Source organism: Myotis brandtii, unplaced genomic scaffold (genome assembly GCF_000412655.1).
Source record: "Myotis brandtii unplaced genomic scaffold, ASM41265v1 scaffold510, whole genome shotgun sequence".
Taxonomy (NCBI): Eukaryota; Metazoa; Chordata; class Mammalia; order Chiroptera; family Vespertilionidae; genus Myotis; species Myotis brandtii.
Window position 1 is genome coordinate 1,182,318 of NW_005369443.1, and position 24,832 is coordinate 1,207,149.

A 24,832-nucleotide genomic window follows, 5' to 3' on the forward strand; every position below is an offset into this window, starting at 1 on the left:
AGACTTGAGCAGAGGTGGGGAGACTGGCAGAAGGCTGAGCAGTGAGCCAGGCCAGCGTGGCCGGTGGAGGGAGAGAAGTGGCGGGATTTGGGACGGATGCTCAGCTGTGATGGGGTTTGCTGGTGGATGGAATGTGGGAGCGGGGAGGGGAGCAAGGAGACAGGGATCACCCCCATGTTTCCGAGTGAGTTCACGTTGGATATGTGAACTCAGGGAAGATCAGGAGATGACATTCTCAGAGGCCAAGTTGAGATGTCAGGAGCTCTGGAGAGAGGCCTGGGTTAGAGATAAAAATCTGAACATTGTCAGCCTGGGCCAGGAAGGGATCTCAGGGAAGAGAGAGGTGGAGATAAGAAGAGAAGAGGGCTCATGTGAGAGGCCTGGGCGAGGACAGAGGCTGAGGCAGCTGGCCAGGACAGTGGGTGGGCCTCCCGGTGCCTCCCAGGAGATGATTCTGGAAGTCAGGGCTGATAGTGTGGGTCTCCCACCCAGAAGCCTTCACCGCCTCTGGCCCTCAGGGTGCAGGGCACACTCTGGCCTGTTGGCAGCCACCGAGCCAGCCTTCTTGCTGCCCTGCCTTCCCACATCCCCACCTCCTGCCACCTCCCCTGCCTGTGGGCCTTGCTGAAGCTCTTCCTCCACCTGGACCAGCTTCCCACCTGTCTCTGCCTTTCAAGGCCTGCTTTTGTTTTTCTCAGCGTCTGGAAGACCACGCCCCCTTCCTTCATCAGCACACTCCTTGCTTGCATCTGCATCGCAGCCATCTCATGCCCATCTCATGCGCTTTACAACCCCTCCTGTGGAGCCCACTTGATGAATGATTCTGGAGGTGCATTGTAGTCAGTCATCAGGCAGTGTTACTGCTGTCTAGCTTAAATCCCTCTTGCTGTTGCCTAAGTCCATTTTCTTCCGTTGACTCTTGGTAGCGGGGTAGGGGAGAAGAAAACAACAAGGACATCCCAGTGTCCCCTCATGTGCTTGACCATGTGTTTCATCTCCCTCAATCCAAACTATAGCTCATTTAATGCTTCACTAGTATGCCCCTCCTACATGCTCAGCCCTTCACTGGGCTCCCCTGAAGATTTTATGAAAGAGCAGGCATAGTCCCCACCTGCTCCCAGAGGCCACTGCCCATCATGAGGGGTGGTCACTTCAAAACGTTCCCGGTGTAGACTCAATGGCATTTGAGCAGCAAACCCATGGGGCTTCCTGGAGGAGGCAGCTTTGGCATCAGATGACTGGGCTTGAAGCCACTCACATCTTTTTTCTTTTTTAATGTATTTTTATTGCTTTCAGAGAGGGAGAGATAGAAACATCAATGATGAGAGAGAATCATCTATCGGCTGCCTCCTGCACACCCCCAACTGGGGATCAAGCCCATCATTCCAGCATGTGCCCTGACTGGGAATCGAACCATGACTTTTTGGTTCATAGGTCGATGCTCAACCACTGAGCCACACTGACTGGGTGACCACTCACATCTTGATAACCTGAATAGCAACTTCTCTTCTGAGCCTCGGTTTCCTCCTCTCTAAAAACAGGAACAATGGTTTCCTTCAACATACACTGAGGAAGTGGACATAACACACCTGACATGCTCTGTAAACACCAGTTCTTTTTCTTGACTTCACTTCCCTGATATATAAAGTAGTAGCTAAGCACATCAGCCCTGATGGCCTAGGTTCCAATTCTGGCCCCACCATTTCCCAGCTATTGAGCATCGACCTCTGAACCAAAAGGTCACGGTTAGATTCCCAGCCAGGGCACACGCTTGGGCAAGTTACCGGACTGCCCTGTGCCTCACTTGCCTCATCTGTAAAATGGGGCTATAGTGATTGTCCACGCACTAAATGACTAGAACAGTTGCTGCTCCGTTCTGAGCCCTGTGTACATTTCCCACTACTACACATCTCAGCCTCATCAATAGAGCATCTGGGATCACTCTAGCAGACATGGCTCAGAAAAAAAGGGGGCTTAGGAAGCAGCCAGAAGGTGGAGTCTCTGCCTCAGCCTAGGTGTCTGCCCAGGGTGGGGAGAGGGCAGGGTGCTCTCCTACCAAAGGGAGAAGCCCCTTCTCAAGGCCTGTGCTTCTTGTTATTGGTGGCAGGGGGCTCCCTGGCCCCCAGGTTCACACTTGTGCCGAGCCCTGGCCTCCAAATCCCCTGTCCCTCCCGGACATGAGCCCCTGGTGAGGGCATCTGAATTCACACCAGAGGGGCCGACATGTCAGTTCCACCTGAGGCAGAATTTAAGAGGGAAAGTGTGTGGCCTGTGCGGTGGAAGATTACAGTGACGTGGTCAACGCCCATCGAACGGCCCTCACGCTAGGCAGCCCGTGAGAACGTCCATCACAGACTTGGACCCACCATCAGACCTTCTCCCTGTCATCTGCCCCCCAGCTCCACCAGGGAACTGTGCAAGCCCCCGTCCTGTGCTCCCCATGAATAACTAAAATCATAAATAATAAAACCACAAGGACACTGGCAGCCTCCGGTCCCTGGGAGAGGCTGAGGAAGCCACTTTCCTCCAGAATTCCTCCCTGGCTGCTTCTGGGCCTCGTGGGACCCAGTGCGCACGGGCCTCTGGGAGCAGCAGGGGAGCTGGGCCTCTCGGAATGAGAACGGGAAGCCATGCCTGAGGTCAGGTCGTGCTGTGGTCTCACCACCCCGGTGACCGAGCCCCGCACCCTGTCACTGACTCTTTTGCATGTGTTTGACTGTTCCACTGGGCCCGCCTTGGGCATTGCCCCTTGTTTTTGGACTCAGACCTCCCCTCCATCGGTCCCATGTCGCCGCTGTAGCCTGAGTTCAATGACTGAGGCCCGGTCCCCTTGTCCAGCCATTCCCTGGCACACAGGCTTGACTGCAGGCCCCAGACCCACTGCCCAGGACTCCCCAACCCACTGGGTGCCACCCTGGTTGGGACTAAGGACAGACCACCTTGCCCACCTTTCCTCCATCTCATTTTCCTGGCCAAGTTTCTAGGTCTCTCGCCAGCATGACTCAGGGGTCTCTGACTGGCCCAGCCTCCCAGCCATCCCCCTTCCAGTCCATTCTCTGGGTGAGGATGGAGTGATCCCCCTGGGCTTCTGAGACACATGAGGGGTCCCAGGTGTCATCTTGCATGTCTGTGACCTGATGACAGGCCTGGCTTATGCAGTCACCAGACAGCTTCTTGGGAGCAGGGTCTCTCCATGACTGTCCCTGAGACACAGGCAAGATTGGGCAAAAGCCTGCGGGGCCCTGGTGGGAAAGGCGTGAGTCATCCACCGGCTGTGGCCAAGGAGAGCTCAGGGCTGGACGAGGCCCCTGAGGCATCGTGTTGAGCATGTTGGACCATCCACAACCACCCAGGGGCCTGCCCATGCCTTCCCTGGCTGAGGAGAAATGGTTTCGGGTATCTGGCTGTTCCGGACCACACCCTCTCCTGTCCTCATGCGGCCACAGCCCCGGGCCCAGGTCTGCAGCTATAGCCGTGCATGTGAGACTCAAGTGACCTTCACTGCAGGGACCCGGAGGCCGGCTCCCTGAGCCTGGCGGCTGTGGCCAAGGAGAGCTCAGGGCTGGAGGAGGCCCCTGAGGCATCGTGCTGAGCATGTTGGACCATCCAGAACTCCCCAGGGGCTTGCCCATGCCTTCCCTGGCTGAGGAGAAATGGTTTCGGGTATCTGGCTGTTCCGGACCACACCCTCTCCTGTCCTCATGCGGCCACAGCCCCGGGCCCAGGTCTGCAGCTATAGCCGTGCATGTGAGACTCAAGTGACCTTCACTGCAGGGACCCGGAGGCCGGCTCCCTGAGCCTGGGGGAGCCCTGGGGCTACACCGCTCTCATGCCCGTCTCTCCTCTCTCTCCAGGATGTTTGATGAGCGAATTTTCACAGGTATGTGTGGGTACCATCTTATCTTTCTGAAGTACCAAGCTGATGCCCCCAAGAGTGCTTGGGCTGCCATTACACTAGGCCTGGGACGGAGAGGATCCTGGGTGTGGCTTCTGCAACCCGGGCAGGCACAGGCCCCCAGCTCCCAGGAGCAGACAACCCCCCGAGACCTGGGATGCTCTGAATAGCGAACAATAAAGCTAATGTTTTCTGAATACTAACATGTGCCAGGTACTCTTCTAAGCTGTTAGAATACTTCATTTTAATTAAATTGCATTTTCAACATCCCTATGAAGTGTTCTCTTTTTCTTTTACCCAAAGCCCAGCTAGTGAGCAGTGGGGCCTGGCATGTGGCCCCGGAGCCCGGGCCATAGCCAGTAGAAAGCAGGCCTCTGAGGAGGAGGCCCCCTCTGCCTGGTTCAACAAAGGGACCTCGGATGTTGGGGTGCAGTGTACCTGGGTCCCAGTTCCGGCCCCACCTCCCGCTAGCTTTGTGACTGTCGGCAGGGTTTTATGGTCCTCAGTTTCCACATCTGTGAAGTGGGTGTGATAAGAGACCTTCCTCTGGGTCCCTGGGGTAACTACATGACAGAATGGCCCTGTGGCATGGCCTTCGGGGAGACTCAGCCCCTTTCCCGAGGGCTCCCTCAGCCCCAGCAACCTGTGGGTGGTCGGGACCGTCATTGCTGGCAGCTCCTTCCTTCCCAGTCCTCGCAGATCCCTGGCCCCCCTGGCACTGTGGCCCTTATTCCTTCTCCCAAGGGAGGCCCCTTTCCCTAGGACTCACCCTAGCCCAGCCAGACATGGAGCCCGCAAGATGGAGGGTCCGAGACCAGACCACACCCAAGGGTGCTCCCGAGACCTTCACGCAGAGGCCCCTGCCCAGGCAGGAGGAGGCTGGAGAGCCTTCACCCTGATCTCCCCCGCCCCTCCCGACTCTCCACCCAGGGAACAAGTTTACCAAAGACCATGGCCCTTATTCCTTCTCCCAGGGGAGGCCTCTTTCCCTAGGACCCACCCTGGCCCAGCCAGACATGGAGCCCGCAAGGGTGCTCCCAAGAGCTTCAAGCAGAGTCCCCTGCGCAGGCAGGAGGAGGCTGGAGAGCCTTCACCCTGACCTCCCCCGCCCCTCCCCGACTCTCCACCCAGGGAACAAGTTTACCAAAGACCCCACGAAACTGGAGCCAGCCAGCCCGCCAGAGGACACCTCTGCAGAAGTCTCCCGTGCCACCGTTCTTGACCTGGCAGGGACTGCTCGGTAAGGCCACACCCCAGCTCCGAGCCCATGGGCACCCCCACTCTGGATGAGGTGGTGGCACCTGCAGGGAGGAACAAGGCCTAGGGCTGGCCCAGGATGCTGTGCCCAGTGTCTCCCAACCCCCTGATGCCTTTCACAGGCACAGGGTCATCCGCGTAGACACCCTGACACACAGTGTGTCCTCGCGCCACTGTGGGGCAGGGAGATAAAGGGACAGAGAAGGAGGACAGAGACCGCCGATTTTCCTCCACCTGGAGAACTCGTCCCCCCTTGGGAACTAGCTGCATGTCACCTGGTCTCAGAAGCCTTCCTCGGCAACCAGGCATCTGCCCTGTGTGTCCACAAGGCCCTGCACTCAGTTTTTGGCCCAGTCACCATCCACCAGTGCCACCCACACAGGGGTGGGCCATTTATCCCAAGTCCCCATGTCCAGCCCAGCTTCCCCTGCAGGCTCCGTGAATTAACTGAATCATCCATCCCAGCGACCCTGCCCAGCTTTGCTTCCCAACCCCCCTCTAGGCTATAGCTCTCAGTCCACCCAGAAAGCACTGGTCAACCCCCCACTGTGCTAAATTGAGCCCCCAACGTGGCCAGAGCGAGGCCTCAGGAGCTCCCAGCTGGTGGGGAAGGTGAACAGTTCACCCCAGGAGAGCAAGCAGGCTCTTGTCCCCGAGGGAAGGTGGACACCCAGACAGTTCACCCCAGGAGAGCAAGCAGGCTCTTGTCCCCGGCACTGGGAACCGTGCTGTGGAGAGGGCCATCCCGTGGGTCTGGAGTGTGTGTGGTCTGGGGTGCATTCTGATTGGCAGCCTGGAGGGCAGAGCTGGGCTGGTGCCATGTCATTTCTCGGCTTCCTTCCCACAGGTCAGACAGGAGCGGGATCTCTGAAGACTGTGGGCCAGGTGAGGAGGGGCAGGACCCCGCAGTGTGCAGCACCCCACCATGAGCCTGGAGTCCTAGTTAATATCCTCTGCCCACCCCTGCCCCTCACCCTCCAGGCCTCAGAGCATCTGGGAGTTGCAGCACAGCTAGGAGCTCACGGGGTGGGGGCAGGGAGGGGCAGATGGGATTTGGTAGCAGGGAGGGAGTTGGGAGACCTGGATTCTGGCATCACCACTACCTCCTAGTATGTCTATGGCAAGTGGCTTTCTCTCTGTGGGCATCAGCTGCCAGGTCTGTAAATTAGAGCCGCCAGGCCTGGCCTGACATCCTGCCTGCCCTCTGTTTCTGGTCTGGGCAGGAGCATAGGGGCCGATACTTTTCCTGGGTGCTACCGGCAAGTCCCAGACAATAGGATGTTTTAGAATGACTCGCCTTGCCCAGCCACGCTCGTGTCCACATTTGACTGGATCTCTTGTCTCCTCCCAGGAACCTCCGGGGAGCTGGGGGGGCTGAGGCCCATCAAAATGGAGCCAGAGGATCTGGATATCATTCAGGTCACCATCCCAGGTAAGGGACAAGCATCTAAGGGCTGCCCCTGCTGCCCCAACCTGACCCTACAGGAATCGAGCAACCCCCACAACAGGGCTCCTACGGGAACCACCCTATGCCCTCCCCGCTAGACTGGGGTGACCGCTGTTGGTTCTCTAGTTTGGTCCTGAGGGTGGTGGGGTATCGCATATGCCTTCTGCAGCCACATCTGCCCTGTGTGCCAGGAGTCAGGCCCCAGCCCCAGGCTTCCTAAAGGCTCCCTCCCCCCACCTTTACCTCTCTGGCCTGGCTTCCCTGGGATTTGGGAGGCAGGAGGGAGGAGAAGAAAAGTCATTGGCGTAAGAGGATCTGAGTTTGACTCCAGACTTGGAACCTCCAAGCCTCAGTTTCCGCGTCTGTGAGGAGGGTGTACTTGGCCTCTGGAGGGTCAGCATGGGGTAACCACTGAGCCCACAGTTCCAGGCCCCTGGCCCTGCCTGGCCTCTGACCATTAAGGCTGCCCTCCCAGAGTCCCAGGGCACGGCTTCCTATAAGGTCCTGCTCTGTGGACATGCTGGACTTGGGTCCCTGAGGGACCGTGACGGGGTGGGACAGGCAGGAGATTCTCTTATCATTTGGAGTTTTACCTCCAGACCCGTCGCCAACCTCTGAGGAAATGACAGATTCGATGCCCGGGCATCTACCCTCGGAAGATTCTGGTTATGGGATGGAGATGATGACTGGTAAGAAATGGGCTGGGGACAAAACGAGTGACTGGAAAAATGAATAAAAAGGCTTCCTGCAGGCCCCGGTGGGTGGTGTCATGTGAATCGGTGATGGAATAGGGGCACAACATCTCCGCCCCTCGTTTGCTCCATCCCGGTTAGGGAGGATGGTCTGGAAATGGGGGAGAGAGAGGAGGACCTGAGAGTCCCATTCGTTAAGGAGTTGCGTGGGTCTGCGGAGCTGCTGTGGATGAGTGCACATCTCCAGCTGCCCGACAGTTAGATCCCAGGCAGCTAATCCCTGAGTTCCACCGTCCTTAGCACTTGAGAAGTGGTGGTGGTTGGAAGCGGAGCTGTCAAAAGAAAACGGACTTCAAGATGAGGTTTTGCCCAAATTGCAGTTAGGCAGACTGGGCATCAGTCCCAGGCACAGTTCTGGAAAAGATTTCTACACAAGTGACTGGGAGTCATCAGAAGGGACCCCGTGTGGGCCATGCATGAGGAGTGAGTCGGGGAAGCAGGGCTGCAGGGGTACCTAGCCTTCACCTGGGGGCGGTTTCCTGTGCTGGCCTGAAGGGCTCGGTCCTTCCAGGAACATTAGTCAGTCGGATAAAGGGACCTCGGGCAGTAGGACCATGTAATTTGCAGATGCCTCGGGAAGGAATGGGGAGTCCACCCAAGACTGATGTTCTCTGTGGCTTTGGCAGGCCAGAGCACTGGGCTGAAATGCACAAGAACTCACAGCCCAAGGACATGCATCATGGGTTGTGTTCCCCAGGGAACAGAGATGGAGTTTAATGTGTGGGATGTTTATTGGGGGCCGCCCTTGGAATCAACACCTATGTAAACAAAGGGATGGAAGCACAGGGGGCAGAAGGAAAGGTTGAGCCATGATGCAACCCCAGTAACAGTCTCCACCAACCGCACGGGGGACTCTGGAGCCAGAACAGCCCCCCAGAGTTCTGAGTTGAACTGGGGTGTCCTGGTCTTTATTCCTCAATTGGTTATGGGATGTGGGCTGGCCCAGAAGGGCGGTCCTTGAAGGGGCAACCTGCCTGGGCTGCCAGCTCACCACAGTCTCTGCTGCTGGGGCAACAGGCTGGGGATCTTGGTGGTAGATCCCAGTGTCCACCACGACATGCATGGGTGATCTGGTTGGGCCAGTAAACAGACAGCGAGTAGACAGGCGCAGAGGAATGAGGGCTTGCACAGGGCCATGTCTTTTGCACCTTTTAATCGGATATAACTTTTGTTGAGTGTATTGGGAAATGGGTACTCACTCAGTGCAAATGCAAATGTGCAAATTGCTTTTTAAAGAAACTTGAAAATCCTATCTAATAAAAGAGTAATATGCAAATTAACCATCACTCGGCAACAAAGATGGTGGCACCCATAGTGGCCGGGGTGGGACACTGGCGGTGTTGCCTCAGCAACTCGAGCCCAGCGTCCGTGCCCCGGCCGTACGGAGGGAGGGTGGGGCTTCTGGCCAGAGGCCTGGGCGCGGGATGCTGGGCTTGCCTTGACCCCAACGACACGAGCTCAGCATCCTCGCCCCGGCCGCGTGGAGGGAGGGGAGGGGCCTCTGGCCAGAGGCCGGGGCAAGGGACGCTGGCGTCATTGCAGGCCAGGTTGAGGGACACCCCCCCCCCATGCACGAATTTTGTGTACCGGGCCTCTAGTAGTAATAATAATAATAATAATAATAATAATAATAAAGGAAGTTTGTCAGCTTGAAGAGCCATAAAAATGAGCTCCCTGTGGTCATCCCAGGAATACAGTCCTAGGAAAATATCTGCAATATGGACAGTATTTCCTGCACAGTGTTCGTAGCCATGTTACTGATGACAGTGAAAATTGGAAAGAACCAGGGCGCCGTTAATGGTCTCCTCCTGACACAGCCACTAAAAATAGGCAGCGAAGGAGAATGCAAAAGACAAAAAGTCGAGTGTGCTCTGTTGACAATGGTGTTGAAAACATAATCACTAGTTTAAAAAAAGAAACATCAAAACAGAAGCTGTGTTAGGTTCAGTGCTTTATCTTTCTCGTCTCCTAAATCAGCTGTGATGTGTTTTCCATTCCTTGGTGATGAAGAAGGAATAGTATTTGTCAGGCACGGGCTGGGTGTGACCAGACTTGACAGCCGTGTGTGGAGACGGTGGGGAGCTTAGCTGGCCAGAGGCTCAGGGTGAGCTGCCAGTGTGGCCTGGCTACTAGGAGGTCCCCTGGTGCCTGGCTGTGCTCACAACAGTATTCGAGGATACCGTGGGGGGTCCCAATTTGGCGACCTAGGGACCTAGGGGGTGGGGGGCATGGACCAGCACGGTGCCCCTTCTGTTGGAAAGGGTTCTCCCTCCTGGTTTGACAGCAAGAAACTGCACACAGGCTGATGCACGGGCTACTGTTTTGTACACTTTGTCCGTCGTGTCCTCACCTCGGACAGCTGTGCAGCAGCGTGGTATCACTGTGTCGGCACGCCCGTGGTCACTGATTGAGGTTGTTTCCGGTTTCCCGTTGTTGAATGGGGAGCAGTCAGCTTGTGGACAGGAATGTTCAGAGTCAATGGCAAGTTCCCTTATTTAGAATGTGGGCCCCCAAAGCACCTGCCCTGTGTGCCAGGAAGAATAAATCATTTTTTTTAATTTGTCTCCCCCGCCCTTTGAAAGATTCCCCAGGAGAGGACCTAGTCCAATTTGGGGGGGCCAACAAGGCTGGCATAAGCCACTCCCAGTTTGGGGCCCTGTGAATGGCTGGGTCAGGGCCTGGTGCTCTAACCTGTTGCTACTGCCAGGGGAGAGAAGGGGGTGTTGGCACTGCAACATGGACAGCTCATGGCAGGGGCAGACTCTGGGCCCGGTCTCCCCTCTCCTGTGCCTCACAGGCCACCTGGTGAACTAAACAGGTGTTCCAGGTGTGGCATCATCACCATCTGGCAGCTTTCTGCATCCTAGGATAGACACAGTTCCTGCCTCCTTGTCACGGGCACCTGCACAGGGACCCCTCCCTGGTGGCCCTGCTTGTCCCTCTGTCCCCACCAGACTCCTGTCTTCCTGTCTGCCCTGCTCTCCAGCGTATTAGTGGGTCCCCCAGAAGCTGGCCCGAGAGCAGTGCATTGATTCATTTGGGAGGAGGTCGGGGAACACCAGGTGGGAAGTGGGGCTGAGGCAGGACAGTCGTGTTATCAGGTGTGGCCACTGCAGGCAGCTGAGCGGAGGGCCCATGAGACCCACTAGTCATGCGCAGAGATGACGCAGCCGGGTGAAGAGGGAGCTGGGTTAGTGATCTGCCAGATCACCCCCATCATTGGCTGAGAGCTGTTTCCAGGGCATTAACCGCAAGCTGTTGGCTGGTTCTTCTCCCACAGCCAGTTCTTCAGTCACGTGGACCCAGCACGCACTGCCTGCAGGGTGTCCATTTCCCTGAGGAAAGGTTAGGCCTAAACCTCGGGGCTGGCCCTCCACCTTTTCAAGTCGGCTGCATAGATGAATCCTTCCAGAACCTTCCAGCTCCTTCCAGGCTGAGCCCCAAGGCCAGGCTTACCTGATGACCCCAGATGTGTGGGCTCCCCTTCCTCAATCAGTGATCGGGCCTTGACCATTGACAGCTCTCCCAGGATTAGCCCCTTTCCTTCAGCTCTGGGCAGGGGGACGGCGCCCTGCACCCCACATCACTGCACGCTCTCCAGAGCTGGGAGAGCAGACCTGGGTCCACCTGCTCCACCATCCCCAGCTCAGCTGCATGTCATGGGCTGAAAGGAGCTGTTGAAGGGCTTAGTACTGCGTGTGAAGGCACCAGTGAGCTTCCTACGTCACAGCTCCCATCTGATTGTCACAAATGGTGAAAATCCCCGTACCTTCCTCAGCCCCAGCAATAAAGGCCGCTGCCGAGGGCCTGTACCCATCAGGGACCCGGCCCATTCACCCCACTCCCACTCACAATTCCCATGTCATCCCCAGCCCAGACCCATCACCTCAGAGTTCGCCCCCCCCCCATGTTGTGCCCAGCTCCTTGCCTGTGTCCCTCCCATCCACTGCTTTTCCTGGACACTGGGGTCCAGCCCAGGCGTCCCCTCCTGCAGAAAGCCTCCTGCCTCAGACGCCCCAGGCCAGCAGGGACCCCCCTCTACCTCCACGCAGTCTCAGCCACCTCCCATTTGCTGCCCTGCGTCCTTGCTACCTGTGGACAATAAGCATCTGGAAACAAGGTTGGACCCATAGCTGGCAGCCTGGGCTGGTGCCAGTGCCACCTCATCAGCCCCACCCCCTGACCCCCAGACCTGGGATGGCTCCATGCCCTACACCTGCCCCTCCCTCTGTCCCCTTCTCTGATTCTGTTTCTCTTGATGGCATCAGTACCATCTGCCAATGTGTGTTATGTCTGCATCATACCAGGAGGACAAGGCTTTGTCTTGTTCCTGAGTGTCCTTGGTGCCTGGAACGGAACGTAGTGCATAGTAGGAAGGATGGACAGGCACAGGGCTGGCCCTCGGAGGTGCTTGCCAAATGTGATGGGATGCCTGGTCTCTGAACCTGCCCTCCTCACATGAAGCTGAGGGCGGGGTGCCTGTGCTCAATCAAGATCCCTGATCCCGTCTGGGGGTCACTATGCCATGCTCCAGCGTCAGAGCCCCCCGGCCTGCCGCTCCTCATCTGTCTGACCTGACTTTGGCACCACAGGGTGCAGGAGGTGATGAACGCGGCTTCCCAGCATCCTCTCTTCTCTTTCAGACAAAGGCCCCAGCGAGGACCTGCGGCCGGAGGAGCGGCCTGTGGAGGGTAAGGCACTGACCACCTCCCCATCTCTGCTGCCTCCCCTGCCCCTCATCTCTCCTTTCTCTTCAACACCTCGTTTGGGGATGGAGACCAGTGGGCGGCCTGAGGTGGGAGGTTTGCAGACCTGCTTCCTAGGAGGCACCTGGTCAGAGGTACAGCAGGGCTTTCTGGGAAGGGAAACGGCAAGGCTTTCGATTTTTGTTTTTATACACACTTCTTTCCACGAAGATTTTTTCCCTTTCTTTATTTCTTAATTGTTTGCCCCCATCACCCACAAAGATCTTAAGGATGAGGGCTGAGTCGGTCTTCCTGAGCAAGTGCAATGTAGGCCCGAAAGCCCAAAATGGGCTTGGTGTCCATCAGGCATGCTCATTCTTAGGAACACGCTCACTCCCTTCCTGCTGAGAATGAGAATAGGCCAGGAAGGGGGGTCAAGGTGAGGATGGGCCTGTTTCATCTCAGGAGTGGCTGCTCCTGCAATGGAATGAATGAGTGGGTGTCAGAGGAGAGAAGGGTCACTTCCCCAAACCAGGCTAGGCAGCTGGAACCACGAGGTGTTAACCAAAGTCCACTGCCCCCTGGTGGCAGCATCCTCAATTTGCAGGCTTAGTGTTTACTAGTTAATCATTTGTACGCCATAAGCGTCCGTAGAGGCAAGCGGCGGACCTTTTTTAATTAAATTCAAAATATCGTGGCAGTTAACTGGTTAAGTAACTCGCTGAGCTGGTCTGCAGTGACACTTTACCTAGAACGGCCCGTTATCATTCTTGGGCCACAAAACCTTCCAGACCTCCGCTCGGCCTGGGGATGCCCTAGACTGGGTTTCACAAGCAGGATTGGAGCCCGGAAGCTGCAGGCCCGTCTGGGGGTGCCATTTCTGAAGGACTAGGTTACCTGGCCTGCCCCATCCCAAGGTCCCACCACAGGGTCACTCTTGGTGCCAGCAGAGCTGGGACCTGCGCTGAGAAGCAGGGTGCTGCTGCCACTGAGGAGGCTCCACGCTGCTTTTGCCTTTCAGACGGCCACGGCGATGTGATCCGGCCCCTGCGGAAGCAAGTGGAGCTGCTCTTCAACACGAGATACGGTGAGCAAGGAACAGCAGGATTGGCAGCCTGGCCTGGCCCCCCCATCCCAGCGGCTCCCTGCCTGGGCACAAGGTGGGGGGGGAGGGCAGCAAGGGGCTGGGACCCACTGGGAAAGGGATGGGGCAGCCAGGGAGACAGGCACTGCCAGAGAACCCCATCTCTACATGCTGCACCTTGGCCTGCTCAGCCAGCAGGCTCACGCGCACCCATCCGCCTCAGCCTCCGGTGGGAGAGGTCCTTACTCCACTGTAAGAACGGCCCCTCTGTCCTCATGGGCACCGTCGTTCAGGGTCCTCAGGAGGACTCGTTACATAGCAAGGACTTTCCTACTAGAGAGACCAGGAGAGGATGGGGAGGCAGGATGGAAAGCTGTTCTTTATTAAGCGCCTGTGGTTTGCCAGGCACTGGCTAAGTGCTTCTCACAGATTCTCTCGTCCCATCTCACAAAATCCTTGTGTCCTAATACCCATTTCACAGATGAGGAGACTGAGGCCTGGTGAAGTGACATGGTTTCTCTGAGGCCCCACAACTAGGCAGAGGCAGCACCTGGCCTGGACCTCAGCCCTGTCCTCTCCCCAAAGCATGGTGTTAGGCCACACAGAGTTTTGGGGTTCTTTATGGTGGCAGAGGACCCTCTGGAGGGCTTTTCTGGCAACAGAGGGACACATGGTCTTGGGAGGAGCCAACGCCAGGTCTCACCGACTGGCAGTGGTTTCTCCTGCACTGCCTGGGTGTGAGGGCGTGGAGCAAGCACGAGTGTGGGATTCACATACCTCCCCTCTGGGGCTCTGGGACCCGAGATGAGGCACGTCCCGTCTGGGCTCCAGGTCTCTTGCCTGGGGACTGGGTAGCAGTACTCACCTCTCCGGAAGGTTAGAAAGGCTCAACTAAGTGCTGACTCTAAAAGGGCTCTGGCACCTGTGGCCCCCCGTGCAGACGGGGGAGGCAGGAGTTGAGGCCGGTGGTCCCATAGCTCTGGTGGCCCTACAGCAGCTGTGTCTCTGCAGCCAAGGCCATTGGCATCTCGGAGCCCGTCAAGGTGCCCTACTCCAAGTTCCTGATGTACCCAGAGGAGCTGTTTGTGGTGGGGCTGCCTGAAGGCATCTCCCTCCGCAGGCCCAACTGCTTCGGGATTGCCAAGCTCCGGAAGATCCTGGAGGCCAGCAACAGCATCCAGTTCGTCATTAAGAGGTAAGGCCTTGCCCGGCCAGCGTGGCTCAGTGGTTGAGCGTTGACCTATGAACCAGGAGGTCATGGTTCGATTCCCGGTCAGGGCACATGTTCAGGTTGCAGGCTTGATCCCCAGTGTGGGGCGTGCAGGAGGCAGCCAATCAATGATTCTCTCTCATCATTGATGTCTCTCTCTCTCTCTCTCTCCCTCTCCCTTCCTCTCTGAAATCAATAAAAATATATTTAAAAAATTATGCAAAGGAGGTAAGGCCTGGCCAGGTTTGCTGGCCCTCCGGGCTTTCCCAGCATCCAGGAGCAGCATCCAATTGCCATCTCCCTCTTTAGACTTTTGTTTTATTTTGTTTTGTTTTGTTTTAAAGAGTGGGGTGTTCATTGGGGTTTGGGCCCAGTTGTGCAGGCACAAGGTTATCCAGGCCCAGCCCAGGCCTGCCAGTCTCTCCGTCTCCAGTTTGCCAGCACGTGGAATGGGAATGTGCCCGCCGGCTGGCTCTCCTGGACCATTCTGAGCATCCTGTGGGAAGAGGTGATGGTGACCTGGGTCAGGGGGCATCAGGGCACTGCTGAGGGCAGCGTCCATTATCCAGGGATTGGAAGAGATGGCTGTGGCATTTCCAGGTCCTTCTTGTTTCCTCGGGCATTTCAGTGTTGTCAGCGAGAGCCCAGGGGAGCTGTGTGGCATAAAGTCCCTCCGGAGGAGGTGGAGGAGCTATTAATTTTTGAAAGGCGGGGGAGGACTTTGGGGAGGACCTGTTCTGTGTTTGTTGCTTCTCCGTGTTACTGTTATGTCTTGTAAATTTAGGTTTGGTTTGGTTGAAAGTGGCAAGTAAGAGAAGACTTTTTTTAAAATCTTTATTGTTGAAAGTATTACAGATGCCCCCTCCTTACACCCCCCCACCATTGACCCTCGCTACCCTGCACCCACTCTGAAGGGTGTATTCCCCTTAGAGGAGTTGGGAAGTTCGAGGTGGTCTTCACACCTAGAGTGGCAGCTGGTGACGGAGCACGGGAAGGGGAGCTCTCCCATGGGACCTGGTTTGCATCAGGAGAGGCAGGGAAGGTGGAGCTTCAGGAGGCGAACATAGAGGATACCTGGTTCCTTCCTTCAACAAATACAGCTTGAGAGCCAACCATGTGCCCGGCTATGCTATGGCAGCAAATGCCACCAAGTCCTGCCCTTGAGTTGGCCCATCTCACTGAATAAAATGACAATATGATGATTACACAGGGTCTTGGGCTGGCTTAAAGAGTTCGGATTTTATTTCACACTTAGTGAGAACTCACTGGGAGGTTTTGAGGAGAGTGACATGTTATGGCCTATTTTTATTTTCCAACTGTGAGGCAGAGGGGACTCTGGGGGTATGGGCAGGGGCAAAAGCAGGGACCAGCGAGGAGGCTTCACTCTGGCCAGGGGACAGGGCAGCAGCTTGAACTGGGTAAAGGTGGGGTGGGAGTACTGAAAGTTGTCAGAGTCAGGGAGTATTTTGAAGAATTCGCTGATACGTTAGGTGTGGTATGTGAGAGGAATAGAGGCCTGACTGACTCAAAGGTTGCAGGCTGAGCACCCGGGCTGGCCCTGATGCCATTTTCTGAGATGGAGATGATGTGGGTGGAGGCCGTAGTCAAGAGCTGGGTCTGGCCCGGCTGATGTGGTTCAGTGATTGAGCGACCTATGAACCAGGAGGTCACGGTTCGATTCCTGGTCAGGGCACATGCCTGGGTTGCAGGCTCAGTCCCCAGTGTGGGGCATGTAGGAGGCAGTCAGTCAATGATTCTTTCTCATCATTGATGTTTCTATCTCTCTCTCCTTCTCCCTTCCTCTCTGAAATCAATGAAAATATATTGTAAATTAAAAAAATAAAGAGCTGGGTCTGACATGTGTTAGTTTGAGATTCATTGGGCCTTTCAGGGAGGGACATACAGCAGGTGGATAACAGGACAGACAGTCCTGATGCTCAGTGGAGAGGTCAGGGTGGGGACAGAGAGTTGGAGCTATCAGCATTTGGGAGGCTACGTGCACCTGGAGACAGCTTGCCACATTCATCGCCTTAAACCCAGAACTGAAGCCCTTGGGCGGCTCAAAGGTAGGAACCAAATCAACAGCAAATCCACGTGAACCGACTTTTCTTGCTGTTCACCTGTAGAAGCAGTCTCTCCCCTGTGCTCCTAAGCAGTTTGTTTTTCTAATTTATTGATTTTAGAGAGAGAGAGGAAGGAAGAGAAAGAGAAAGTGGGAGACACAGAGAAAGAGAGAAACATTTCTTTGTTGTTCCACTTATCTGTGCATTCATTGGTTGGTTCTTGTATGTGCCCTGACCCAGGGATAGAACCCACAATCTTGGCATATTGGGACGATACTCTAACCAACCAAGCTACCCAACCAGGACACCTGAGCATTGTTTAGTGCTATTTTATATTGAGAAATACGTGAGGCTGGTGGCTCTGTGGCAGTGAGAGGTGGTCTCCCGGATCTTAGTCGTTACTCCCAGTGACCTACAGCAGGGTCCTTGGGGTGTTACATGGGGTGCACTGTACCACTTCATGGGATAGCAGTAGAGGTCAAAGCTTAGCAAAGAACCTGGCACTCTAAGAACTTAGTCAATGTGGGTTTGGTGTTTTTTTTTAAAATGTCAGGCTGATTGAGGTTTAATTTACATTCAATAAAATTCGCCTTTTTTAAATGTACAACTCTTTGAACTTAGACAAACTAAGTCTCATAAGCCACTACCACAATCAAGATACAAAGCAGTTTCCAAAAACTTTCCTGTGCCCCCTTTGTTGGCAGCCCTCACCCCCTGGCAGCCACTGGTCGGCGTTCCACTATCATTTTGCCTTTTCGAGAATGTCATGTAAATGGAGTGAGACAGTGTGCAGTCTTTGGCGTCGGCTTCCTTCACTTAGCTTCTGAGATTTATCTATGGGGTTACCTGTATGAGGAGTCCATTTCTTTAACAATATAGCCATTTTATTTTATTTATTTATTTATTTTTAATCCTCACCTGAGGGTATGTATTTTATTGATTTTTAGAGAGAGAGAAAAGGGGGAAGAGAGAGAAACATCCATGTGAGAGAGACACATTGATCGGTTGCCTCCTGCACCCGCCCCAACCAGGGATCAAATCTGCAACCTAGGTATGTGCCCTAGGAATCGAACACGCAACCTTTTGGCGTACAGGATGAGGCTCTAAGTGACTGAGCCACCTGGCCAGGGCAAAAATGTAGCAGTTTTTAAAAGTGACTTTAATTCCAGTTTCCTGAAAGGCAAGTGAAGAAAGTGATTCCAGTGGGAGATTAACCTCATCCAGTGCAACAGGTGGGGTGAGGGGATGAAAGACTGTTTGGGATGGTTTTAAGAGATGATTGGAGGAGAGAGATTGAGCACTCAAGTATCTTTATTATAGCATTCCTCATTTTAAAAATTAGCAAAAATACTATTGGGACAATTAAGTGAAAAATAGCCACTTCTCATTAATCTTACTTATAAAAAGGATACATTTGGGAGGTGAGATTCTAGAATTAGATAGAAGTGTGGCTACATAAATAACTTTGTGAATATAGTAAAACCACTGATTGGCACGCTTTAAAAGTGAATTTTATGTTATGTGAAATACATCTCAATAGATATACATATATGTGCATATATGTATGTATGTATATATGAATATTAGTTTGAATATATGAATATTAGTTTGCTGGGGCTGCCATAATAAAGTATTACAGTCTAGGTGGCTTAAACAACATCAATTTATTTCTCTCAATTCTGGAGGCTAGAAGTTCAAGATCAAGGTGTTGGCAGGGTTAGTTTGTCCTGAGGCCTCTCTCCTTGGCTCGCAGATAGATGGCTACCTCCTTCCTGGATCTTCAGGTGGTCTTTTCTCTGTACACACGCGTCCCTGGTACCTCTCTCTGCAAGATCTAATCTCTCCTTTCAAGGGCACCGGTCAGAATGGCCTCATTTAAATGTAATCACCTCTTTAAAGACACTGTTTTCCAATAGTCACATTCTGCAGTACTGAGAGTTAGGGCTTCAACATATGAAGTTTGGGGAGACACAATTCAGCCCATATGTGTGTGTGTGTGTGTATACACATACATACATACATACATACATATACATACTAGAAGCCCAGCGCGTGAAATCGCACAGTCCCGCCCACCCATGTGCCTTGCTGTGCTCACAGACCCGCCCACCCGCTCCAGTCTTTGGTCATTACAGGGTTAGGACCACAGGACTTTTATAATATAGATATGTTTATATAAATGAGAAATTATCACCTGCAGGAGACATCACTAATTGATTGACACTTTCTGACACTTCCTGAACCTGACCTCCACAGCCTTCTAAGCAATACTCCATGCAACCACTACCTAGTAATTTGAGTTGGCACAAAAATCAAATTAAACTTTCTAAACCTTTTGTCAAAAAACATTATTAACCCAGATCCTTGAACTTGTATGCAAATTTTTGTATTCTTCTGTGCCTTTTTCTTGAGAAACAGTCCCTTGCTTTTATCAAATTCTCCAAAGTTTAAACACCCTTTAGAAGTTTAAAGCTATGTGTGGAGTTTCTCGGTGGGAGACTGAGGTCCAGGGAGCAGTGGGGGGAGGTTCTGTCTGAATGTAGTGCTGCGGTGCAGGGTGCAGTTCTGATGCTGACCACCGAGTTAGCAGGTCCCACAGGGTCAGGGCACAGACCCCAGCAAGACAAGAGCATCCCCACTTCAGACATCAGCCACAAGTCCAAGGGGCCCTGGGCCACCTACACTTCTGAGTAACTGGCTTCCCATGACTACCCCAGGTTCAATAATTATCTAGAACAACTCACAGAATTCAGGGGAGGCTGTAGTAGGATCACAGTTTTAAATAGAGGATACAAGTCAGGACCAGCCAATTGAAGAGACACAAAGGGTGAGGTCTGGGAGGGCACTGGGCACAGAGCTTCCTCCACACCCTCTACCATGAAATCAGGGCATGGCACGCTCTCAGCACATCGATTTATTAACCAGGCCTCTGCACCGAGCTTCAGTGCCCACAGTGTACTGGGATGCATTATGTAGGCTTGGTTGTCTCCAGCCTCCCCCACACCCACGAGAAGTCAGGAGGTTGAGCTGATGTCAGGTGGCTGGTAGCCCCAGTCCACTAATCACATGCTTGCTCTTCCTGAATCCTGAGTCAGCTTATTAGCATAAACATAGGTGTGATCCCAGAGGCTCACCATGAATAACAGACACTCCTCTGTCATTCCAGAAATTCCAAAGATTTAGAGGTTCTCTCCTGGGAACTTGGGACAAGGACCAGACTAACTCTCACACAGCACTGACTCTAAATGCCCCATTTTCAGTGCAGCCTGGTCCAGCTAGCGCGGGCCTGCCCGGGTGGTGGGGGTCTGTGGCAGCCTGAGGGTGCTGGGGAGGCCGGCCGGCCAGAGGAGAGCTGAGGGCCTGGAGGAGTGGGACAGGTAACAGCCACTTCAAACCTCCTGAAGGGAAGGAAGGGATGCAGACCAGGGTCTAGTGTGAGGAGGGGTCTGTGGGGAGGCCGCCCACAAAGGTGATGAGCTCTCCGTCACAGAGGCGGCCGAGCAGTGACACAGAGACCCTGCCTGGGAGTGAGGCCAGAGGCCAGACTCCCAGGGCACTCTGCCACCAGGTCAGGCGGCCAGCGGATGAGGACTTGATGCCTGTCCTGGCAGCAGGCATCGGCATTAGCTCAGTCCCTGGCACAGGGCTGGGCTCCTGGGGCCCGGAAGGGAGGAGGCACAGCCTGCCTTGGCCCACAGTCTCGGGAGCTGGAAAAGGCCTCAGACTGTATTCACATCCCCCACCACCACCTCTTCCTTTCTCCTCATGGGGAGACTGAGGCTCGGAAGGTAGAATGCTGTCCCCACAGTCACCTAGGGGGGTCAGGAGCAGGACCCCCGACGCCCAGGCCGAAGTAACTTCCACAGTCCTGCGTTGTCTCCTCAGACTTGGATTTGTAAGGCCTGCTCCCCTCTGTCTGAGCCAGGACAGGGTTACTCTCTCATTTCATATGAGAAAACAGAGGTCCACGTGGGGAGGGGGTGTCCCTCAGCTGGAGAGGCTGCAGTGGGGGGGAGAGGGGCACTTTATTTGCACTCTGCCCCTGGAGCTGCGGGGTCTTGGGCATGTTACTAACCTTCCCGATGCCTCAGTCTCTTGGCCCTGAGAATGGGATGATGGAAGCAGTGCCTGCTTCAAGGACGTGGGGCGGTTACCTCATGTCTGGGAAGGGCTTTGTGGAGTCTGTGGAGATGCAGACATCAGTGGAAAACTGGGCCTGGTCCCCGAGGCCCCTGACTCCAAAGTGAAATGGCAGCTCTCAGGTTTCAGCCAGAAACTCGGGCCTTCCTTATGCCTCCGAGAACTTGCCCCATAGTCATCCCCGGTGGCTCCTACACTTACAGCCGGTTCTCTGGGGACTCCCCAGACCATGTGCCCTGACCCCAGATAGTGGCAGTCAGGCAGCGTCCTGGAACTGAGAGGAAGGGTGTCAGCCCCACCAGGCCAGGACCAGGCTGGTCTCACTCCCGCCTGAATCCTCAGAGCCCGGCGCAGACGCACTCGCACATGCACACGCGCACACACACACCCAGCCCAGATCTCACACATGGATCAGCAGGACAACTGCAAGGAGAAGGGCAGGGACCCCAGACCTGGACTGTCCAAAGGCAGAAGAGCCCATTGCACAGATGTGTAGACTGAGGCTCAGAGGGGCGGTCTGTGCAGGATGAAGGAGGCTTGGAGGGACCTTGGTGATAGCCCCACTTGTATTTTCCAGGCCTGAGCTGCTCACCGAAGGAGTCAAAGAGCCCATCACGGACAGCCAAGGTACCCTGCACAGGGTCATGGGCTAAGGTGCGGGCTGGGCGTGGGAGGGGTCCCAGGCTTCTGCCACCACCCCTCCTGCTTCCTCTGCCCTCCCCTGACATTCCCCAACTGCCCTCTCCATCTGGTTTACTCCACCTTTGTCCCTGGGTCTCAGGAGCTAGCTGCCTGCTCACCCTGGCTTCTCTCCCCCCGGCCCCCAGATTCAGGGAACCTGAAGAGACAGGGCTTTCAAGGTAAGGTTGCAGCTCAGGATGGGGTCCACTGTCCCAGCACCATGACCTTGACCTGGCTTGGGTGTGGAGGCCCACTCTAGGGGTGGGGCTGGCTACAACCTCAGAGCCTGGGGGCCTGGGTAAGGTGGGCTGGCAGTGGGGATGGGCTGTAGCCTGCCAGCTTTGAGTGAGAGATTCCACGGGGGTTTTGGGGTGTGTGTGTCGGGGGCGGGGGTTCCACAGGGTGCAGGAGCCGCCCACTATCCACCTGGGAAGTCAGCTGCCCTGCCCACTCTATATTAGACAGTCAGCCTTGCTCTTATGCTTGGAAGTCAGAGGAGGGGGTGTCGTAAGGGCAAGGAGGGCCCTGCTTTCTAGAGAAGGGGAGCTGTGGCTGAGCCAAGAAGGGATGGGAGGAGGTGAGTGTGTAGAGAGAGGAAGCATGAAGAGTGGACCATACCTGAGAAACAGAAACCGGACCGGCCAGGCTCTGAGGGGGAGGCTCTGCCCCTCCCATCTGTGGGGGTGCAGTGTCACTTCGCAGCTTGTCGGTTGAGATCAAGTGTAGCGTCAGTGGGGGGACAGGGAACCACCGTCGGAGTGCCTATTGGGGAGCCCTAGGGGTGGCTGTGAGTGAGTGGGCATTTCCTAGGTGGGCCCTAGGTGGTCGCTGTGGCTCTGAGGAGAAAACGGGTCAGCGAGACCAGTGGCAGGAGGGCCAGCCCCGGAGGTGGGGGAGCCCGAGAGATAGGACCCAGACCCCAGAGGGGTGGCTGCTCACTGCCGTCTCTCACTCCTAGTCTCTTGGCCCTGAGAATGGGATGATGGAAGCAGTGCCTGCTTCAAGGACGTGGGGCGGTTACCTCATGTCTGGGAAGGGCTTTGTGGAGTCTGTGGAGATGCAGACATCAGTGGAAAACTGGGCCTGGTCCCCGAGGCCCCTGACTCCAAAGTGAAATGGCAGCTCTCAGGTTTCAGCCAGAAACTCGGGCCTTCCTTATGCCTCCGAGAACTTGCCCCATAGTCATCCCCGGTGGCTCCTACACTTACAGCCGGTTCTCTGGGGACTCCCCAGACCATGTGCTCTGACCCCGGATAGTGGCAGTCAGGCAGCGTCCTGGAACTGAGAGGAAAGGTGTCAGCCCCACCAGGCCAGGACCAGGCTGGTCTCACTCCCGCCTGAATCCTCAGAGCCCGGCGCAGACACACTCGCACATGCACACGCACACACACACCCGGCCCAGATCTCACACATGGATCAGCAGGACAACTGCAAGGAGAAGGGCAGGGACCCCAGACCTGGACTGTCCAAAGGCAGAAGAGCCCATTGCACAGATGTGTAGACTGAGGCTCAGAGGGGCGGTCTGTGCAGGATGAAGGAGGCTTGGAGGGACCTTGGTGATAGCCCCACTTGTATTTTCCAGGCCTGAGCTGCTCACCGAAGGAGTCAAAGAGCCCATCACGGACAGCCAAGGTACCCTGCACAGGGTCATGGGCTAAGGTGCGGGCTGGGCGTGGGAGGGGTCCCAGGCTTCTGCCACCACCCCTCCTGCTTCCTCTGCCCTCCCCTGACATTCCCCAACTGCCCTCTCCATCTGGTTTACTCCACCTTTGTCCCTGGGTCTCAGGAGCTAGCTGCCTGCTCACCCTGGCTCTCCTCCCCGCCCCCCAACCCGCCCCCAGAGAGGGATTCAGGGGACCTTTTTGTGGACAGGAACCTGAAGAGACAGGGCTTTCAAGGTAAGGTTGCAGCTCAGGATGGGGTCCACTGTCCCAGCACCATGACCTTGACCTGGCTTGGGTGTGGAGGCCCACTCTAGGGGTGGGGCTGGCTACAACCTCAGAGCCTGGGGGCCTGGGTAAGGTGGGCTGGCAGTGGGGATGGGCTGTAGCCTGCCAGCTTTGAGTGAGAGATTCCACGGGGGTTTTGGGGTGTGTGTGTCGGGGGCGGGGGTTCCACAGGGTGCAGGAGCCGCCCACTATCCACCTGGGAAGTCAGCTGCCCTGCCCACTCTATATTAGGCAGTCAGCCTTGCTCTTATGCTTGGAAGTCAGCGGAGGGGATGTCGCAAGGGCAAGGAGGGCCCCCGCTCTCTAGAGAAGGTGACTGTGAGTGAGTGGGCATTTCCTAGGTGGGCCCTAGGTGGTCGCTGTGGCTCTGAGGAGAAAACGGGTCAGCGAGACCAGTGGCAGGAGGGCCAGCCCCGGAGGTGGGGGAGCCCGAGAGATAGGACCCAGACCCCAGAGGGGTGGCTGCTCACTGCCGTCTCTCACTCCTTCCCGGGCAGCGGGAACTTTCTGTGATGAGGGGAGTGGCGTCTCTCACTGCACCCCAAGGCTTCTCCTACCCAGTCCTCCTAGTGGGCTGGGGTCCAGATCCACTCCTTCACCTTCCCTTCTCATGAGGCAGTGCCAGGCTACAGTCTCCCCATGGGCAGGGGCCCATCAGGGGTCCCCCTGGCACGTGCTGGCATACAGGCTCCTTAACACACACCCTTGGGGTGAGTGAGTGAGCACTGAGAGCTGCTGGGCCGGCTCCCTGCCCCTCGGGGGGCCACCCAGTCACCTGAGCTCGTGTGTCCCTGCTCCGAGCCCACCGTGGCGCAGGTGGTGCAGGAACCAGTCCTCTTCGTGGTGTCTCCCCCTCCAGGCTTGTTTATCACTGTGGTGGTTTTCAAATGTCAACAATTAACTCAATTTCCGACTCATTGCTGTTGTTGTAACAGTGTGCGTCCTTCCGGAAAAACACGCATCTCTGTTGAGATGTTAGCTCTGAAGGACCCGAGGGGCCCGCTCCAAGGATCTGGTAATTGCCAGAGAAGGAGGGCCCGTAATTAGAAAATCATATTCCTTAAAAGTCACTAAGTGCCTTTTAACAGCCCCAATCCATAATTGTTCTTCACTTTGCAGAAAATTATGATGCCAGACTCTCCCGGATCGACATTGCCAACACGCTGAGGGAGCAAGTCCAGGATCTGTTCAACAAGAAATACGGTGAGCCCGGGCGCCGGGTGGAGGGAAGCGGGCAGGGTGGGAAGAGGCCGGCGTTTCCCAGGCCCATCGTGGTCACCTCTGGGAAAACCATTCATCCGCTTATAAATATTGCTGGAGCAGTTACCGTGTACCGGGCCCTGGAGATGCAGCAGTGAAGGAAACGCACAGCCCCTCTCCTCACGGGCCTCATAGATCAGGGAAAAGAGAGACATTCAGCAACTACACAGAACCTAATAGCAAGGTGTAATTCACAGGAAATGAGCAGGCTGTTCCAGAGAGAATAGCATGGGTGCTTACCTTAAGTTGGGGGCCAAGGAGAGCCTCTTTGAAGAAAGAACTGAAGGATAGTTAAGGAGTTAAGCAAAGTGTGAAGGAGGGACATTCCAGCTGAGATAATGGTGTGTGCAAAGGCCCTGAGGCTTGTCCTCAGAAGGGGAGGGTGCTGGGAGGTGGAGGTGGAGGGAGG

The 24,832-nt window shown here is 55.5% G+C and overlaps 1 protein-coding gene across 2 annotated transcripts in view; it reads left to right on the forward strand.

The window, feature by feature from the left end:
* GTF2IRD1 (GTF2I repeat domain containing 1) overlaps positions 1-24,832 on the forward strand; it is a 111,428-nt gene that overhangs the window by 47,168 nt on the left and 39,428 nt on the right. For both annotated transcript variants that reach the window (XM_014548516.1, XM_014548517.1), the window contains exons 10-19: positions 3,855-3,880; positions 5,027-5,135; positions 6,000-6,037; positions 6,504-6,584; positions 7,199-7,288; positions 11,995-12,042; positions 13,058-13,123; positions 14,132-14,315; positions 21,111-21,160; positions 24,283-24,366. In XM_014548516.1, the coding sequence (XP_014404002.1) occupies positions 3,855-3,880; positions 5,027-5,135; positions 6,000-6,037; positions 6,504-6,584; positions 7,199-7,288; positions 11,995-12,042; positions 13,058-13,123; positions 14,132-14,315; positions 21,111-21,160; positions 24,283-24,366 (776 nt within the window). The remainder of the gene's footprint in view (positions 1-3,854; positions 3,881-5,026; positions 5,136-5,999; positions 6,038-6,503; positions 6,585-7,198; positions 7,289-11,994; positions 12,043-13,057; positions 13,124-14,131; positions 14,316-21,110; positions 21,161-24,282; positions 24,367-24,832) is intronic.